This window comes from Mustelus asterias, chromosome 4 (genome assembly GCF_964213995.1).
Source record: "Mustelus asterias chromosome 4, sMusAst1.hap1.1, whole genome shotgun sequence".
Lineage (NCBI taxonomy): Eukaryota > Metazoa > Chordata > Chondrichthyes > Carcharhiniformes > Triakidae > Mustelus > Mustelus asterias.
In genome coordinates this window covers 18957641-18978966 of record NC_135804.1, presented here as the reverse complement: position 1 = coordinate 18978966, position 21326 = coordinate 18957641, and the positions used below count along the sequence as shown (strand labels likewise).

The 21326-nt window shown below is 43.8% G+C and overlaps 1 protein-coding gene across 2 annotated transcripts in view; it reads left to right on the top strand.

Annotated features, from left to right (window-relative positions):
• The window catches only part of cdh13 (cadherin 13, H-cadherin (heart)), a 1022665-nt gene that overhangs the window by 949741 nt on the left and 51598 nt on the right, over window positions 1-21326 (top strand). For both annotated transcript variants that reach the window (XM_078210633.1, XM_078210635.1), the window contains exon 11: window positions 738-880. In XM_078210633.1, the coding sequence (XP_078066759.1) occupies window positions 738-880 (143 nt within the window). The remainder of the gene's footprint in view (window positions 1-737; window positions 881-21326) is intronic.

The window sequence follows — 21326 nt, the reverse complement described above, 5'->3', positions numbered from 1 at the left end:
ATGAGACCAATAAGGGCAAATTTACTTAGCTATTTCTTGAATTACATAGCCTGGATAAATCTGTTTATAAATGTCAACAGGATATTAGAAGCTGCTGACTGTTATATTAACAGTCAGTGATATGGTTCTGTGTATTTGCATAATTGAAAAACACAGCAAAAAAAATGACCTTTTCTTTACTTTTGAAAGAATGCATCTTAGAAATTGCTCTACTGCACAGACCTTCATGATTATGTTGTGTGAGGGAGCCTGAATGCAAACCAAGTTGCCCAATGACACAGTCAAGGTCATAAATTGCTGCACTGTGCTGTATAGTAATTTCTAGTGCATAGCAATAGTGTACTCATAACTTAGATAAATCATTGGCGACTTGCAGTTGTTGCAACTCCAGTGCCAAAAGAGCGCAGTTATAGTCAGATTAAATTTTCTGTTAAAGACGGTTTCTGTTCACTACGGGTTTCTTTTTACGAGTTTCAAGTTCAAATATAATTACTTTGGGTATTAGAAGTAGCTAAAAGGTTATAGATATGGTTTAACATGCATTGCATAGTTTAGATAATCCTGGACATTAATAGCGCAGAAATAAGTAGAGATAAGAATGATGGTGGAGGACACTTTGAAACTCGCAAGGGAAATTTCAGCCATTGTGACTTAAACTATTTAATGCATATCTCTGACATGTTTTAAAGAAAAAATGAATCTGCAGGATAATAGCATTGACGTGTTGCCTTTTGCAGGTTTGCACAGTTCCAGGATCTTGCAGGCTGGCTGACTATCAATCCTGCAAATGGCACAGTTACAACCAGAGCAGCCCTGGATCGAGAATCAACCTACGTCCACGACAGTCAATACACAGCCTTATTTCTTGCAATTGATAATGGTATGTAAAGAAAAAAACTAATTAACGACTTGCTTTTTTTTGAGCACTTGAGGTATGTGCCAGTATTGGGAGTCATATAATTCCAATTCCAATCTTGAAACAAATGTACAGATTGTGAGAATTCACAGCATGCAGACACAACCGTAAAAAAAGACATCCCTTTTCTTGCATCAAATTCTTCCTTATGTTATGATGCTTCCATTGTGTATTTAACAACATCATCCTGACATTTGCACAACAGGAAACCTGTGAAAAATGCTATTGTGTATGAGATGTTCATCTAGCAGAAGGAATTTTTCAGTTGCAAGCAATAAAAGGAACTTGCTTCAGAAAATAAATCAAAGAGAAAGGTTTAATAAAGAAACTTCATTACTCCAACACTTGGGGCCATCCAAGACTTCCCACAATTCCCATCTGCTTCTTATTTCTACTGGGTCAGCTGACTACCACATAATTTTGTCGTTGGTTACATTGTCTTCCGGGTCAGCTGACTCTCATAGCATGTTACTATTGGTTACATTATAACAGATCCAATGTTATCATTGGTTATATTCTAACATGAGACATGATGTTGAAAAATACTTCTTGCATTTTTCCAAGACGAAAAGGCCGAGTGCACTGGCTATAGGAAAGATTGTTTTATCTGACTACATACTGGTTGTAGGGTTGAAGCCAAATGTTCCAAAACTGGCCACATCTCTAGCCAGCCTGTTCCAGTATAGCGTCAACATGACTCAGTAGAAAATTGCCTCAATATATCCTGTCCACAAAAAAGCAGGACAAATCTAGTTTTGGTTTCAGATAAAGCTCGGCACAAATCTAGTTTTGGTTTCAGATAAAGCTCGGCACAACATCGTGGGCCGAAGGGCCTGTTCTGTGCTGTACTGTTCTAACTATTGCTACTCCAACAGTCTATCCTTAATCGCATCAGCAAAGTGATGGACCATGTCATTGACATTGCTATCAAGGAGCGCTTACTAATCAAAAGCCTATTGTTCACTGATGCTCAGTTTGGGTTCTGCCAGGACCATTCAGCTCCAGACCTCATTACAGCCTCGCTCCAAACATGGACAGAAGAGCTGAATTAAAGAGGTGAGGTGAGAGTGACTGCACAGTGGCACAATGGTTAGCACTGCTACCTCACAGTGCCAGGGACCCGCGTTCAATTCAGGCCTCAGGTCACATTCTGTGCGGAGTTTGTACATTCTCCCCGTGTCTGCGTGGGTTTCCTCCGGGTGTTGCGGTTTCCTCCCACAATGCAAAGATGTGCGGGTTAGGTTGATTGGCCATGCTAAATTGCCCCTAGTGTCAGGGGATTAGCAGTGTAAATATGTGGGATTACGGGATTAGGGCCTGAGTGGGATTTTGGTTGGCGCAGACTCGATGGGCCGAATGACCTCCTTCTGCACTGTAGGGATTCTACGATTCTGTGACTGCACTTGACATCAGGGCCACATTTGATCGAATGTGGCACCAAGTACATCTTACCGAGCACAATGGTTGTGATTGTTGGAGGTCAATCAGAAAGGTCCTGCAGGAGTTTCTCAGGGTAGTACCCTAGGTGTACCCACCTTTAACCGCTTCTTCAATGATCTTTCACTCCAGCATGGAAAGATCGAGAGCGATAAAATGGAGAATGAGATGAAATGAAATAAAATAAATGGAAATGGAGTGAAGGTGGAGGAGAGAGTTCATCCTCTGAAGTTGTTGAATTCGATGTTGAGTCCGGAAGGCTGTAAAGTGCCTAATCGGAAGATGAGATGCTGTTCCTCCAGTTTGCGTTGAGGTTCACTAGAACATTGCAAAAGGCTAAGGATGGTCATGTGGGCAGGAGAGCAGGGTGGTGTGTTGAAGTGGCAAGCAACAGGAGTGTCTGGGTCCTGCTTGCAGATAGACTGAAGGTGTTCAGCAAAGCGGTCACCCAGTCAGCGTTTGGCCTCTCCGAAGTAGAGTAGACCGCACTGGGAGCAGCAAATGCAATAGACCAGATTGAAGGAGGTTACTGCTTGTACGGAAGCAGCACAAGTGCCTGCAGTGTGAACCCTTCAGAGGATACCAACAGAGACACATAGGAAAGCTGTATCATAAAGTCCCTACAGTGCAGAAGAGGCCATTCGGCCCATCACGTCTGCAGCGACTTTCTGACAGAGCATCCTACCAGACCCTATCCCCATACCTCCATGTATTTGCCCCACTAATCCCACTAACCTGCACCTCTTGGGACACTAAGGGACAATTTAGTATAGCCTAATCCTCCTAACTGGCACATCTTTGGAGTGTGGGAGGAAACCGGATTACCTGGAGGAAACCCACGCAGTCACGGGAAGAAGGTGTAAACTCCACACCGACAGTCACCCAAGGCTGGAATTGAACCCAGGTCCCTGGTGCTGTGAGACAGCAGTGCTAACCACTGTGCCACCGTGCCCTCAACGCAGGCTTATCTAAGGAGTCAAGTCTGGGATGGTGGCAGAACAACAGGAAGGTTGCTGATTTGGTGGTTAGAATAACTGAGAGGCGAGAAACGAAAGGAGGCATGATGATCGGAGAAAGGAAGAGGAAATGTAAGCTTTCAAAAAGTTAGGAATGGGTTATAGCTGCTGAAAATTGTCCCAATAGTTTTTTTTTAAAGAGGAATTTCATTCAGAATAATTTTCATCAAAACATGTTAAATGTGGGTATCTTAACTGAAGAAATACTCATTTTTGGAATGGGGTAAAGTTGCACCCACCCATCAAATCCGTCTCTTACTATTCGGTAATAGCTGTACTGACCTGACTTTCCCCTGTGGAAGTTGGACCATAATTACCTGTTCAGTCCAATTACATTGTTCATATCAATGGATTTTCCCTAATAATCTATCCCATAAATCTCCCACCCTCTGTAGCAAACCTGTTCCTTATAACTTCTTACTGCTAACTTCCTAATATTCAAATCTTATATGGGGTACATGTTCATAGCTACTTGAAAGTGGAGTCACAGGTGGACAGAGTGGTGAAGAAGGCATTCAGCATGCTTGGTTTCATTGGTCAGAATATCGAATACAGGAGTTGGGATGTCTTGTTGAAGTTGTACAAGACATTGGTAAGGCCACACTTGGAATACTGTGTACAGTTCTGGTCACCCTATTATAGAAAGGATATTATTAAACTAGAAAGAGTGCTGCAAAGATTTACCAGGATGCTCCCGGGACTTGATGGTTTGAGTTATAAGGAGAGGCTGGATAGACTGGGACTTTTTTCTCTGGAGCGTGTGAGTCTGAGGGGTGATCTTATAGAGGTCTATAAAATAATGAGGGGCACAGATCAGCTAGATAGTCAATATCTTTTCCAAAAGGTAAGGGAGTCTAAAACCAGAGGGTATAGGTTTAAGGTGAGAGGGGAGAGATGCAAAAGGGTCCAGGGGGCAATTTTTTTCACACAGAGGGTGGTGAGCGTCTGGAACAAGCTGCCAGAGATAGTAGTAGAGGCAGATAGAGTTTTGACTTTTAAAAAGCATTTAGACAGTTACATGGGTAAGATGGGTATAGAGGGATATGGGCCAAATGCGGGCAATTGGGACTAGCTTAGAGGTTTTAAAAAAAAGGGCAACATGGACAAGTTGGGCCGAAGGGCCTGTTGCCATGTAAACTTCCATGACTCTATCACTCTAAATCGTATCACTGGATATTTGGTCCTCCTTCAACAGTGAGCAAGTTGACCACATCAAGTACTGCTCACATATCAGAAAACATCCTGCACGTTGGCACAGTGGTTAACAGTGCTGCCTCACTGCGCCAAGGACCCAGGTTCGATTCCCAGCTTGGGTCACTGTCTGTGTGGAGTTTGCACGTTCTCCCCACTCTCTGCGTGGGTTTCCTCTGGATGCTCCAGTTTCCTACCACACTCCAAAGATGTGTGGATTAGGTAGATTGGCCATTCCCAATTGCCACTTAGTAGGAGGGGGCCTAGTAGGGTAAATATGTAGGGTTATGGGGATAGGCCTGGGTGGGATTGTGGTCGGTGCACACTTGATGGGCCGAATAGCCTCCCTCTGCACTGGAGGGATTCTGTGATTTCCTTTGTACTTTGGGAATTAGGAAAGGGGTTACATGTAAGCAAGTGGGAGGAAACAGTCAATGGTTTTGACACTGCCACATTAATCTTGAAATTTCAATTAACTTTCTTTATAAACTCCTGCTCATCAAGGAAGAACAGCCTCGTTTCTTCACTTTGTCTCTTTACACAAATGCCGGATATCAGAAATCGTTATTACTGCTTTGCCTCGGAACCTGCCACACTTGAATCGCTTGTAAAAATACAGCATTTGGCAATTGGAATGTTTCATCCTATTTTGTTCTGTTATGATTGAATATGGGATCAGCTGACACATTTCCTCTGCAGCATACACCCCACCTAATTATTTTATTGAACAAGCTGTAGATCTGGTCACAGCTTATCGCTGTATGTGTGGTTGCTATGGAGATACCCAAACTAAACTTTCACAACATTAGAATCACCAAAAAACTTGCAACCTTTTGTGTCTGTGTGAAAGTATTCACACAACACAGATCAAAAATTTAACAATTACAATGGATATTGCATTTGCACTCTGAAAATTTAAGAATTGGTTCTGTATTGAGTATTAATATTGCTGATAAAATGAAGGTATACAATTGTACAAATATGTAAAAGATTGGCAGCTTTTCTAAAATGGAGTTGAAAAGATCACATTTTGATTCTCTGGTATGTTGAAGCAGCACTTTACAGTAATATCAAGTAAATATCTTTGATTTATTGTGCTATTAAACACTTTGTGTGGACCAAAATAGGCTGAGAGAGATTGAGTGGCAAATTGAAAATGCATTGTAATTCCAAAGCAGTCACACTGCATGTGGCCAATAGAAATGAAAGGACTAGATTGAGAAAAGAATCACAGGAAAATTATCTTTAGGTCGCATGCCCCGATCGTTCTTTAGAAATGGCTCTTCAATGGTTATTTAAATCAAATTGATTGCTTAACATTTCTACCTGAACCATTGACCCGTGTTGCTCCTTGTTGCCGCTTAAATCCTTCTCATAGACATTGCATCCGGACTGAGGGTGATACCAGTTTGATGGGCTCTGAAATGGCCAATTTTCAACCGACTATATGTGAGGCAGGTGGTACTTGAAGTGTTGGGTAGATGGGTTGTTTGGAGGTTTGTGCAACACCTCAAATTCATATCTGCATGTCCGTGATGAAACCTTTCGAAGGTACCGGTGCCCTCTCAAACTAATTTTCTGCATCTTGGCTGGCCGCATACCAGGATCGCCCAGAGTTGACGAGTACGTTTGGTCTTTTCAGGGATGCTTTGATGACATCCCTAAAGTGTTTCCCTTGCTCTTAAGGGAGTGTAGATGAGGACCATACTGGGGAACAGTTAGGATGAGAGACATGGTTTTAATGGAGACTTTGACATCAAAGGTGGAGCTGAAGACATGGTTGAGCAGATCAGCCATTGACTAAATGTTTTGGTGAACAGAGGGCCAAAAGCTAGGAGTGGCAAAGGTTGAGATAGCCACACCATTAGAATCCCTACAGTGCAGTACACTGTTGAGCTTCAGGATCTATTGAATTACCTGAACTGATGGGTGGTAAGGGTTGCTTTCATGGCTGGCCGCATAGCAGGGTCTCCCATCAGTTGATGTATATGTTTGGTCTCTTCAGGTATGCTTTGATGACATCCTTGAAATGTATCAACTGATTTCCTGCTGCGACTGAGCTCCAAGTAGAGCAATTGCTTTGGATGTCTGGAGTCAGGCAGCAGAGCGAGTTTTGATTAGCACCTCGTTGCTGAGCATGTTAGCTTGGGAGAGGATACTATTGCTGTTGGACCATCTTTCTTACCACCCCAGATTTGGAAGAACTTTGAGGTGTCTTCTGTTGGTTGTTGAAGTCTCTGAAGCATATAGGAGCATGGGGATCACTGTTGCCCAGTAAACCGTGACCTTAATCTCAGCTTTCAGATCTCGGTTCTCAAAAACCCTTTTACTCAGTTGACCAGAAGTGGAATTGGCACATTGGAGTCCAAAAATTTTGAAGTCTACCGTTGTCAAGGGGAAGCTCTGAAAATATGGAAAATGACCTACATTTTCCAGAATTTTGCGATTGATCTTAATTGACGGGGGGAAGGTATTTTGCACTGGGAGTTGGCTGGAAAAAGGTCTTAGTTTTCCAGGTGTTCAATAAAGGGCCCATTTTCTCATATTCTTTAGAGGATTCAACAACGATTTGGAGTTCAGTTTCTGAATGAGAACACATTCTAGCATCATCTGCATCTTTTTTTAAATTCAGTGACAGGATGTGGGCATCGCTGGCTAGGCCAGCATTTATTGCCCATCCCTGGTTGCCCTTCAGAAGGTAGCAGTGAGTTATGTTGAATCGCTGAAGACTTTGAAATGTAGGTACACCCACTGTGAGGGAAGGAATTCCAGGATTCTGACCCAGCAACAGTGAAGGAATGGAAATATATTTCCAAGTCAGGATGATGAGTGACTTGGAGGGGAACCTCCAGGTAGTGAAGTTCCCAGGTTTCTGCTGTTTCTGTCCTCCTAGATGATAGCGGTCAGGGATTTGGAAGGTGCTGCCTCAGGAGTTTTGGTGAATTCCTGCAGTGCAACTTGTAGATGGTACACACTGTTGCCACAATGTTTCAGTGGTGGAGGGATTGAATGTTCGTAGAAGGGGTAGCAATCAAGCAGGCTACTTTGTCATAGAGTCATAGACTCGTAGAAGTGTACAGCATGGAAACAGACACTTCGGTCCAACTTGTCCATGCCGCCCTTTTTTTTAAAAATCCCGAAGCTAGTCCCAATTGCCCACATTTGGCCCATATCCCTCTATACCCATCTTACCCATGTAACTGTTTAAATGCTTTTAAAAAGACAAAATTGTACCCGCCTCTACTACTACCTCTGACAGCTTGTTCCAGATACACATCACCCTCTGTGTGAAAAAATTGCCGCTCTGGACCCTTTTGTATCTCTCCCCTCTCACCTTAAACCTATGCCCTCTAGTTTTAGACTCCCCTACCTTTGGGAAAATATATTGACTATCTAGCTGATCTATGCCCCTCATTATTTTATAGACCTCTATAAGTACACCCCTCAGCCTTCTACGTTCCAGAGAAAAAAGTCCCAGTCTATCCAGCCTCTCCTTATAACTCAAACGATCAAGTCCCGGTAGCATCCGAGTAAATCTTTTCTGCATTCTTTCTAGTTTAATAATATCCTTTCTATAATAGGGTGACCAGAACTGTACACAGTTGTCCTTGTTTGTGTCAAGCTTCTTGAGTGTTGTTGGAGCTGCACTCATCCAGGCAAGTGGAAGGTATTCTATTACATTCCTGACTTGTGTCTTGTAGATGGTGAACAGGCTTTGGGGTGTCAGGAGGTGAGTTACTCGCCACAGGATTCCCAGCCTATGACCTGCTCTGTTAGCCACAGTGTTTATATGGCTAGTCCAGTTCAGTTTCTGGTCAATGATAACCCCCAGGATATTGAATGTGGGGGGATTCACCGATGGTAATGCCATTGAATGTCAAGGGGGTATTATTAGAGTTTCTCTTGTTGGAGGTGGTTATTGCCTGGCCCTTGTGTGGCACAAATGTTATTTGCCACTTGTCAGCCGAAGCCTGAATATTGTCCAGATCTTGCTGCATTTGGACATGAACTGCTCCTTTACTTTCCATTTCAACTTCCTAACACTTGACACTATACCTGGAAGAGCCCTGCAGCATTTCACAGAGCAAGAGTCAAGATTCAGTACTTCCTTCCGAATTGTGTACAACCAAACCGTTATGAAGGGATAGATTCACCATGTATGGTGAATAACTGAGAGAAGCAGGAGAAACAGAACAAGAGCAGGCAACCTATCCCCTTTCTAGCCTGGCTGCCCATGAAGAGCTGAACTGAGCATAATACCAGTGAATACAACCCGAATACCCCATTCACATCAGTCCTGTACCTTGCTTTCCCTTCATCGCTCACTATCACTTGGCCACAATGCAAAAATTAAAGCCATCACACTATAAACATTTGAAATCATATTTATAAATCAATCCATTCCTTTAGTGCCTTTCTTCCTTGTATCTTTCCCTGCCCTCGTGCCCTTGAGCAATACTATCCCAATTGTTGTTGTATGTCTGTGGGAGGGCTGCTGACTTTGTGGCGGAAACTGCCAATAAACTTCGAGGATGTCTATGAGCAGTTTTGGAGTTAGAAGGCACAGCTATAAGCGGCATAATCATGGGATGGCAGCATCTGGTTAGCTGACTGGCAACAGCAAGGGCACTGGCTAAATGACAGTGGTGGGAGGACAAATGTTGTCTTCTTGAGAGTGGATAGTAGGTAAAAATACTCCATTGGGTCACTGCATTTGCCCTGGGTGATACTTCAGCAATCCAAAAAATGTGCTGGGTAACAGATTACTGTACATTTTATCTTGTCCTGCAAGCCCCTTTGAATACTGGTATTCACAGACACAATAGCAGTTTGATCTTCCACGGCAGTGTTCAGACCTCTGGTGAGAATTGCTTCTACTGTAATGGAGGCTGAGGTGTCAGCCATCAGACACTGTATCATGATTGGGTTCACAAGTGTGTAGATAGAGTTGGCCACTATTTCCATGATGGAAAAGATGGGCTCCGAGCTCTGCGCAAAACCCTGTGCCAACCCGGTGCCAGGCTCTTCCTTGCTTCCTGACTTTGACTATCTGGCAGCCTTCCCAATGCACCAAGTATTTTGTTATGTGCCTCCATCCTGTTTCTTCAACAGACTATCCCATCAAAGCGTCCTCCACAGCACAACTGGCATGAAACTTGATGCTTGGCACTCCAACATTGGGTGTCAAGTAGCAGGCAGGTTCACATGCTGTCTGTGCTGCAGTCAACAGACATAGGTTCATCACACTTCACAATCCCATGCCTGGTTTTGGAGATGATTGAATTTAGCTCCCTTTGAAATTTACAACTTACAAGTTCGTTTTTCCATCTTGCTGTCTTTTTTTTGATATTCCCTTAGCCTCCCTTTACAATTCTTTGACTCTTGTGTCTTGCTTTTAATTCCCCAAAGTCGCTCTTGAGGTTTTCAATGTTTTGTCTCCTAATCTGTTTTACCTTCATGTCTTTCATCTACCCCTTCCTCCGTGGTGCTTTTATGTTTCCTATTCCAGACTTCACAGAAGGTAAATACCCTGTCCCATGTGGTATTTTGATCCTGCTTCCTATCATCAGTGCTATAAGCATCCAGCATGGAAAACTTGTAACTGCTATGATTCATGATGAGAGTTCCTCTGCAATTGGCTTCAACATTTCTGGGCTGAATGGAAAGATGAAAATTATTCTTCTATTTGCAATGTTAAGCTCAACCATTCACTATTTTCTAACCTTGCTTACAACCATTCTAGAATCGTGTTTAAAGAAAGTATTTGTGATAAAATTGCATCCCTGGTGTTTGTTAATTGATATTTTTTTATTATTGTCACATGTATTAGCATACAGTGAAAAGCATTGTTTCTTGCGTGCTATACAGACAAAGCATATCGTTCATAGATAAGGAAAGAAATGGTGCGGAATGTAGTGTTACAGTTATAGCTAGGGTGCAGAGAAAGATCAACTTAATGCGAGGTAGGTCCATTCAAAAGTCTGATGGCAGCAGGGAAGAAGCTATTCTTGAGTCGGTTGGTACATGACCTCAGACTTTTGTATCTTTTTCCCGACGGAAGAAGGTGGAAGAGAGAATGTCCAGGGTGAATAGGGTCCTTAATTAAGCTGGCTGCTTTGCCGAGGCAGCGGGAAGTGTAGACAGAGTCAATGGATGGGAGGCTGGTTTGCGTGATGGATTGGGCTACATTCACGACCTTTTGTAGCTCCTTTCGGTCTTGGGCAGAGCAGGAGCCATACCAAGCTGTGATACAACCAGAAAGAATGCTTTCTGTGGTGCATCTGTAAAAGTTGGTGAGAGTCGTAGCTGACATGCCAAATTTCCTTAGTCTTCTGAGAAAGTAGAGGCGTTGGTGGGCTTTCTTAACTATAGTGTCGGTATGGGGGGACCAGGACAGGTTGTTGGTGATCTGGACACCTAAGAACTTGAAGCTCTAGACCCTTTATACTTCGTTCCCATTGATGTAGACAGGGGCATGTTCTCCTCTACGCTTCCTGAAGTCAATGACAATCTCCTTCGTTTTGTTGACATTGAGGGAGAGATTATTGTCACCGCATCATAAATGGCAAAACTGATATAAATGTCATAATGCAACATCATTGTCATAATGAGCAGTTATTTATTTTAAAGTTTATTTATTAGTCACAAGTAGGCTTACATTAAAACTGCAATGAAGTTACTGTAAAAATCCCCTAGTCACCACACTCTGGCGCCAGTTCGGGTACACTGAGGGAGAATTTAGCACAGCCAATCTACTTAACCAGCACATCTTTGGACTGTGGGAGGAAATCGGAGCACTCGAAGAAAACCCATGCAGACACGGGCAAAATGTTCACACTCCACACAGACAGTGACCCAAGCCAGGAATCAAACCCGGGTCCCTAACGTTGTGAGGCAGCAGTACGTTATAACCAGTGTGCCACTGTGCTGCCCCATTTTATTTGCATCAGGTAGCAAACAGGGCCAGAAGAATGGAATTCTATTTGTCCTCAGCTATTTATAGAATGACAGCAATGATTTTTCCAAAAAATCTGTGTCAACAAGAATAATATCCTGACCATTTTTAAAAATCTTAAATTAAAGTACGTCTTACACATCACTCAGAAAAACCTCAAAAATGGGGGAGAGCTGAGCTGCAGATGAACCATGCTTTTATTGAATGACACAGCAGGCTTGAGGGACTGAATGGCCTACCCCTGTTCCCATATTCCCAATTTAATGAATTATGTGGAAGATCTGGCAACTATTCACAGAATCACAGAATCCCTACAGTGCAGGAGGAGGCCATTTGGCCCATCGAGCCTGCACCGACAACAATCCTATCCAGGCCTTATTCCCATAACCACATCCATTTACCCTGCTAGCCCCCCTAACACTCAGGGTCAATTTAGTGTGGCCGATTAACCTAACCCACACATCTTTGAAGGCAAGTAATGTAGGTAAGTGCGTTAACCATTTTTCAAACAGAAAAATACTGCGAGTAGTTCTGCTTTTGAAAGGATTATTGGCCAGATTGCCAACAGAACTTTCTGCTCTATCTCCGAGGAGGTGCCCCCTGAAGTTTTTACATCATTTGGAAATGATCGTATGGGACTTTGATTTAATGTCTTATAGAAAGGACAGCATTTCCGACAGTAGAAACATTTGTCAGTACTGGGAGCCTGGGAGGAGGGTCTGAGCATGCTGTCAACATTGCCAGGCCTTAATCAGATATGCAAATGGATCTCTCAGGTTTCATTATTCCAGAAGAGTGAGAGGGGATTTCATAGAAACTTATAAAATTCTAGCAGGATTAGACTGGGTCGATTCAGAAAGAATGTTCCTGATGGTGGGGGGAGTCCAGAACTAGGGGTCATAGTTTGAGGATAAGGGGTAAACCTTTTAGAACTGAGGTGAGGAGAAATTCCTTCACCCAGAGGGTGGTGAATGTGTGGAATTCATTACCACAGAAAGTATTTGAGGCCAAAACATTGTGAGATTTCAAGAAGAAATGAGATATACCTCTGGGGATGAAAGGGATAGAGGGATATGGGGGGAGGCAGGATCAGAACATTGAATTTGATGATCAGTCATGATCAAAATGAACGGTGGATCAGACTTGATGGCCGAATGGCCTCCTCCTGCTTCTATTGTTTCTATAAATGCTCCTTTAGAAATGTCCTGCTAGATTTTCTGATGGTTAGCTGTGATGTTCCATCTAGTTTTCTTTTGAAGTGCATGGGTGATGTGTGTAAATGCACCACTTCATCAGTGTGTTTGCATGACTGGACACACACGATCATTTAGAAAGGATGACTTGTGTGTGGCATGCTCAGCAAGTTTTGCGTTGCTGTGTGGCCCCTGGTTTACAGGGAGCCACTTGTCATTTGTGTAACAGGGTTGTTTTTTGTAAACCAATTTATAAAGCAAAGTTACGCATTGTTTGAACAGGTAGATAAGAGATGTGGTGGCATCATCCTGTTCAAGTGAATGAGAAGGTTTAGGATTGTGCTTACACATAATTGTGTTAAGGCAGATGGGTAGTCCAGAGTTAGTACGGTGGCACAGTGGTTAGTACTGCTGCTTCACAGCGCCACGGATCTGGGTTCAATTGGTCACTGTCCGTGGGGAGTCTACATGCTATCCCCTAGTCTACATGGGTTTCCTCCGGGTGCTCCGGTTTCCTCCCTGAAAGGTGTGCTGGTTAGGTGCTTTGGCCATGCTAAATTCTTCCTCAGTGTACCCAAACAGGTGCTGGAGTGTGGCAACTAGTGGATTTTCACAGTAACTTCATTGCAGTGTTAATGTAAGCCTACTTGTGACAATAATAAATAATAAATGAATAGTATTTCCCTTAAGCAGAGTGAATTATGAAGAGACAGTTGTACAATTGTGATATTTATAGGGTGAATTGTGTGCCAGTGCCCAGGATGAACGAGGCTGAAAGGGAAGAGTGCTTGGCTTGTTAACTTGTTTTCCCTGGTCAGGCCATTGAACTTTTCTTTGATGGATCTACAGTTTGAAGGGCTGTAAAAAGCATTGGTTTTTTAAGTATCAGTGTCACATCTGTCCATTTGCTACAAATGACCTTTTTTGGCAGGTTTACTGCCATGAACTCGCACCAATCTGTGTCTCCTAAGCTGTTTCCTCCAAAAGGGTTAGCAGGTCCACATCAGGGAAAAAGTTAGTCTCTGCCTCTGTGCTGTGCCCTTGTCCCTTGTAGGGCTGTTTGTGTCAGCTACTCCAACGTCGGGCAATCGTGAAAAGAATCACAAATTCATAAGACACATGGATCAGCTGGTGAAAAACCAGCTCAGGCTATCATTATTTCTTGCAGCTTCAAACTGCAGCCAGAACTCGCTTTTAAAAAGCTGCACTCTGATTTCCACACTTCCTGACAGATTCCTCCCATTTTGCGCAGACTTTTCACTAAACTCGCTTCCAATGAGGTGATCCAGAAAATGAGGTGACCCAGGGAATCTTTGTGTAAATACCATTCACTAAAATCAAAGCAGAATTCAAAGTTATCATCACGAAGAAGGACTGGAACAAACTTTCAGTGAAACAGTGCAAACTAAAAAGGAGCTGGAAAATAGACAATGATTTAGGACAGTAAATAATGCTCATTGGAAAATTAGGACAACACCAATTTACACACAGTTCCCTTAACCTAATGAAACATCCCATGGCACTTCATGAGAACACTATAAAACAAAGTTTGACACTGAACTACATATATTAGGTCAAATGACCAAAGGCTTGGTCAAAGAGATAGGTTTTAAACAGTATCTGAAAGGATGAATGCTAGATAGAAAGGTAGAGGGGTCGGGGAGGGTTTTCCCGGGATAAGCAGCTGAAGGCATGGCCAGTACTGGTGAAACAGTTCTCATTGGGAATGCACAAGAGGCCAGAGTCAGAGGAACATAGATTTCTCAGAGGGTAATGGGGCTGGAGGAGATTGCGGAGATAGGGAGGAGCAAGACCATGGAAGGATTGAGAAATGAGGGTGAAAACAAGGAGGGTTTGCCATTGGCAGAACAATGAGGCAATTAGAAGTAACTATTTTATACAGAGTGTTTTTTCAAACCGCAAGTGTCAATTGAAGGGAAGACAAAACATAATTCAAAAAAGGAACTGGGTAAATATTTGAAAAAGAAGCATGTGAAACAATGGAGGGAAATGGGCAGAAAATAGGATCGAAGCAGCTAGCTCCAATTACAGGGCAGACAATGGCCTCGTGGTATTATCACTACCAGAAACTCAGCGAATGTTCTGGGGATCCGGGTTCGAATCCCGCTATAGTAGATGGTGAAATTTGAATTTAATAAAGAAAACGAAATAAGAATCTACTGATGACCATGAAACCATTGTCGATTGTTGGAAAAACCCATTTGGTTCACCAATGTCCTTTGGATGGCACAGTGGTCAGCACTGCTGCCTCACAGTGCCAGGGACCCAGGTTAGATTCCTGCTTGGCTCGCTGTCTGTGCGGAGTCTGCACATTCTCCCCTTGTCTGCGTGGGTTTTTTCCGGGTGCTCCGGTTTCCTCACACAGTCTGAAAGACATGCTGGTCAGCTGCATTGGCCATGCTAAATTCTCCCTCAGTGTACCCGAACAGGCGCCGAAGTGTGGCGACGAAGAGATTTTCACAGTAACTTCATTGCAGTGTTAATATAAGCTGACTTGTGGCTCTAATAAATACACTTTAAAAAAAAGAATTGGCTCTGACACGCATAAATGGGCCAATTCATTTCCATTAGTGAAACACACCAAGCCACAGTTCATCAAGCCATGCTAATATGGGCTTTTATGCATTTTTAATTGCTTCACTTGTCTTTTTTTTATTGCTGATGGACAGTAAATGAGCTTTAGTTATTTATTTCCTCTCACCACTCTGCTTTAATCATAAACTAGTTGCTAAGTTTGTCCCAGAACTGCCTATAACTTTCAAACAGGGAGTTGTTCACACATCCCGAACATCTGCTGGTTTCAGTCAATAAGAAATCTGGTTATGTTATTGCAAAAATTTCTCATGGCCATAAGCAACTGAAAAGCAATAATTACTGAATCTTTGGAAACTCTTATCTGTGCTCCAATGCTATACTGTACCAAATTGCAGAAATATATTAAATGGTAAGCCTGAGGTTCTGATTTACACAGATTATATAACAGGAACGGCACGGTGGCACAGTGGTTGGCACTGCTGCCTCACAGCACAGTAAGAAGTCTCACAACACCAGGTTAAAGTCCAACAGGTTTATTTGGCAGCACTCCAATCCCAGAGGATTGGAGGATAGCAAATGTGGTCCCGTTATTTAAGAAGGGTAGCAAGGATAACCCGGATAATTATAGGCCAGTGAGCTTGACGTCCGTGGTAGGGAAATTGTTGGAGAAGATTCTTAGAGATAGGATATATGCGCATTTAGAACTGAATAATCTCATTAGCAATAGACAGTATGGTTTTGTACGAGGGAGGTCATGCCTCACAAATTTGGTTGAGTTTTTTGAGGAGGTGACAAAAACGATTGACGAGGGAAGGGCCGTGGATGTCGTCTATATGGATTTTAGTAAAGCGTTTGACAAGGCCCCTCATGGCAGGCTGGTGCAAAAGGCTAAATCTCACGGGATAAAAGGTGAGCTAGCTAGATGGGTGGAGAACTGGCTTAGCCATAGAAGACAGAGGGTAACAATGGAGGGGTCTTTTTCCGGTTGGAGGTCTGTGACTAGTGGTGTTGATGATGTGGAGATGCCGGCGTTGGACTGGGGTAAACACAGTAAGAAGTTTAACAACACCAGGTTAAAGTCCAACAGGTTTATTTGGTAGCAAAAGCCACACAAGCTTTCGAGGCTCTGAGCCCCTTCTTCAGGTGAGTGGGAATTCTGTTCACAAACAGAACTTATAAGACACAGACTCAATTTACATGAATAATGGTTGGAATGCGAATACTTACAACTAATCCAGTCTTTAAGAAACAAAACAATGGGAGTGGAGAGAGCATCAAGACAGGCTAAAAAGATGTGTATTGTCTCCAGACAAGACAGCCAGTGAAACTCTGCAGGTCCACGCAACTGTGGGAGTTACAAATAGTGTGACATAAATTCTGATTCTAGGATCGCATGATAAAGACTCAGGAGGAAAAAAGCAGAAATATTTATGTGAAATAGTGTGACATAAACCCAATATCCCGGTTGAGGCCGTCCTTGTGTGTGCGGAACCTGGCTATCAGTTTCTGCTCCGCGACTCTGCGCTGTCGTGTGTCGCGAAGGCCGCCTTGGAGAACGCTTACCCGAATATCAGAGGCCGAATGCCCGTGACCGCTGAAGTGCTCCCCAACAGGAAGAGAACAGTCTTGCCTGGTGATTGTCGAGCGGTGTTCATTCATCCGTTGTCGCAGCGTCTGCATAGTTTCCCCAATGTACCATGCCTCGGGACATCCTTTCTTGCAGCGTATCAGGTAGACAACGTTGGCCGAGTTGCAAGAGTATGTACCGTGTACCTGGTGGATGGTGTTCTCACGTGAGATGATGGCATCTGTGTCGATGATCCGGCACGTCTTGCAGAGGTTGCTGTGGCAGGGTTGTGTGGTGTCTTGGTCACTGTTCTCCTGAAGGCTGGGTAGTTTGCTGCGGACAATGGTCTGTTTGAGGTTGTGCGGTTGTTTGAAGGCAAGAAGTGGGGGTGTGGGGATGGCCTTGGCGAGATGTTCGTCTTCATCACTGACATGTTGAAGGCTCCGGAGGAGATGCCGTAGCTTCTCCGCTCCGGGGAAGTACTGGACAACGAAGGGTACTCTGTCCACTGTGTCCCGTGTTTGTCTTCTGAGGAGGTCGGTGCGGTTTTTCGCTGTGGCGCGTTGGAACTGTTGATCAATGAGTCTAGCGCCATATCCTGTTCTTATGAGGGCATCTTTCAGCGTCTGGAGGTGTCTGTTGCGATCCTCCTCATCCGAGCAGATCCTGTGTATACGGAGGGCTTGTCCGTAGGGGATGGCTTCTTTAACGTGTTTAGGGTGGAAGCTGGAGAAGTGGAGCATCGTGAGGTTATCCGTGGGCTTGCGGTACAGTGAGGTGCTGAGGTGACCGTCCTTAATGGAGATGCGCGTGTCCAAGAATGCAACCGATTCCGGAGAGTAGTCTATGGTGAGCCTGATGGTGGGATGGAACTTGTTGATGTCATCATAGAGTTGTTTCAGTGATTGTGAGTCTTTATCATGCGATAAAGTGATTTCAGTGATCCTGAGTCTTTATCATGCGATCCTAGAATCAGAATTTATGTCACACTATTTGTAACTCCCACAGTTGCGTGGACCTGCAGAGTTTCACTGGCTGTCTTGTCTGGAGACAATACACATCTTTTTAGCCTGTCTTGATGCTCTCTCCACTCCCATTGTTTTGTTTCTTAAAGACTGGATTAGTTGTAAGTATTCGCATTCCAACCATTATTCATGTAAATTGAGTCTGTGTCTTATAAGTTCTGTTTGTGAACAGAATTCCCACTCACCTGAAGAAGGGGCTCAGAGCCTCGAAAGCTTGTGTGGCTTTTGCTACCAAATAAACCTGTTGGACTTTAACCTGGTGTTGTTAAACTTCTTACTAGTGGTGTTCCGCAGGGCTCTGCACTGGGACCTCTGCTGTTTGTGATATATATAAATGATTTGGAGGAAGATGTAGCTGGTGTGATCAGTAAGTTTGCAGACGACACAAAGATTGCTGGAGGTGCGGATAGTGATGAACATTGTCAGAGAATACAGCAGGATATAGATAGGCTGGAACATTGGGCGGAGAAATGGCAGATCGAATTTAATCCAGATAAATGCGAAGTGATGCATTTCGGTAGATCTAATGCGGGGGGAGCTATAAAAATAAATGGCAGAACCATCAGGAGTATAGACACACAGAGGGACCTGGGTGTGCAAGTCCACAGATCCTTAAAGGTGGCAGCACAGGTGGAGAGGATGGTGAAGAAGGCATATGGCATGCTTGCCTTTATTGGACGGGGCACAGAATATAAAAGTTGGCATATGATGTTGCAGCTGTATAGAACATTGGTTAGGCCACATTTGGAATACTGCGTCCAGTTCTGGTCGCCACACTACCAGAAGGACGTGGAGGCATTGGAGAGAGTACAGAAAAGATTTACCAGGATGTTGCCTGGTATGGAGGGTCTTAGCTATGAGGAGGGATTGGGTAAACTGGGGTTGTTCTCCCTGGAAAGACGGAGGATGAGGGGCGACCTAATAGAGTGTATAAAATTATGAAGGGCATAGATAGGGTGAACAGTGGGAGGCTTTTTCCCAGGTCGGAGGTGACAAACACAAGGGGTCACGGGTTCAAGGTGAGGGGAGGCAAGGTTCAACACAGATGTCAGGGGGATGTATTTTACACAGAGGGTGGTGGGGGCCTGGAATGCACTGCCAAGCAAGGTGATTAAGGCGGACACGCTGGGATCGTTTAAGACTTATCTAGATAGCCACATGAACAGACTGGGAATAGAGAGATACAAACGAATGGTCTAGTTGGGCACATGAGCGGTGCAGGCTTGGAGGGCTGAAGGGCCTGTTCCTGTGCTGTATTGTTCTTTGTTCTTTGTTCAAATAAACCTGTTGGACTTTAACCTGGTGTTGTGAGACTTCTTACTGTGCTTACCCCAGTCCAACACCGGCATCTCCACATCATGGCTACCATCGACGCCTCACAGCGCCAGGACCTGGCTTCAATTCTGGCCTCGGGTCACTGTCTGTGTGGAGTTTGCATGTTCTCCCTGTGTTGCATGGGTTTCCTCCGGATGCTCCATCTTCCTCCCATGGTCTAAAGATGTGCGGGTTAGGTTGATTGGCCATGCTAAATTGACCCTAATGTCAGGGGGATTAGCAGGGTAAATATGTGGGGTTGGTGCAGACTCGATGGGTCAAATGGCCTCCTTCTGTACTGTAGGAATTCTATGATTCTATGAGGAACAGAATATCACAAATAGGAGTACCCTGCACATAAAGGTTTTGATTTGATTTGATTATTGTCACATATATTGGGATTCAGTGAAAAGTACTGGGTGGGATTCTTTGGCCGTGCTCTTCCCAAAGCCAGAGAATCCCGCCTGAGGTCAATGGACCTTTGCATGGTCCCCGTCCCCCCGCCCGCTACAATTCCCATGGCTGGCAGGACGGGAGAATTCCACCCATTGTTTCTTGCGTGCTATACAGACAAAACATTAATAGAGTACAGAGTGGAGAAGGAAAGGAGAGGGTGCAGAACATAGTGTTACAGTCATAGATAGGGTGTAGAGAAAGATCAAATTACTATATGATAGGTCCATTCAAAAGTCTGATTTTAAAGTTCACTTATTAGTTTCACAAGTAGGCTTACATTAACACTGCAGTGAAGTTACTGTAAAATTCCCCCAGTCGTCACACTCCGGCATCTGTTCGGGTACACTGAGGGAGAATTTAGCATGGCCAATGCACCTAACCAGTACGTCTTTAGACTGTGGGAGGAAATCAGAGCACCCAGAGGAAACCCACGCAGACACGGGGAGAACATGCAGATTCCACACAGACAGTGACCTGAGCCGATAATTGAACCCGGGTCCCTGGCCACTGTGAGGTAGCAGAACTAACCACTGTGCCACCGTTTTGCTCTGGTGACAGCAGGGAAGAAGCTGTCTTGAGTCAGTCGGTACATGATCTCAGACTTTTGTACCTTTTTCCCGATGGAAGGAGGTAAAACTAGCATCAAGACTTATAAAATAACAAGGCCATTTTCAGCACCAGAGATTGAGTAGGGGATCCGACTTTATTACCAATGCAGAGTTACAAGAGAAGCAAGTTGGAAGCACTAGATCGAAACAACTCCAATTTGAAACTTACTTTATTTGTGCTTAGTGCGCTGTCCTATTTTGAATGAGTTAAACACTGAAGGAGACTTCCAGTGCAGCTCTGTACTCATTACAGTGATTGACTCCATATGCAGCCTTTCTCTTCATTGCGCAGTCAATTAATTACCATAGTAATCCAATTAAAAATAATTAGGCACATGATGTACATTATTTGCTAACAATTCGGAACAAAAATTAAGAAAGCCCCACCACCCTTATTAAGAAAATTGCCAGTAGTTCCAAAACTTTGTTTCAATGAATTATTAGGATCTTTTCTAATAAAAACACTGTTTTGACGAAAAGGTTTTTGCCATTAATGTTATGCCATGGTTAATTTAATGAGTGAGTAAGTGCAAATATCAATGATGTCTCAATTTAATTTGGGCCTGGTTAATATGAGGATTGGAAACACATTTTGGCTTCCCAATTTGCCTGGATCCACTACAGTTCACCTATCGCCGCAACAGGTCCACAGCAGACACCATCTCCATGGCCCTGCACTCAACCCTGGAATTCCTAGATAACAAGGATACCTATGTCAGACTCCTATTTATTGACTACAGCTCAGTCTTCAACACCATTATTCCCACAAAACTCATCTCCAAACTCCGTGGCCTGCGCCTCCCTGTGCAACTGGATCCTGAACTTCCTAACCCACAGACCGCAATCAGTAAGGATAGGCAACAGCACCTCCTCCATGATCATCCTCAACACCGGTGCCCCACAAGACTGTGTTCTCAGCCTCTTACTATACTCCTTATACACTTATGACTGTGTGGCCATATTCCCCTCCAACTCGATTTTCAAGTTTGTTGATGACATCACCGTAGTGGGTCGGATCTCAAACAATAACGAGACAGAGTACAGGAAAGAGATAGAGAATCTGGTGAACTGGTGCAGCGACAATAATCTCTC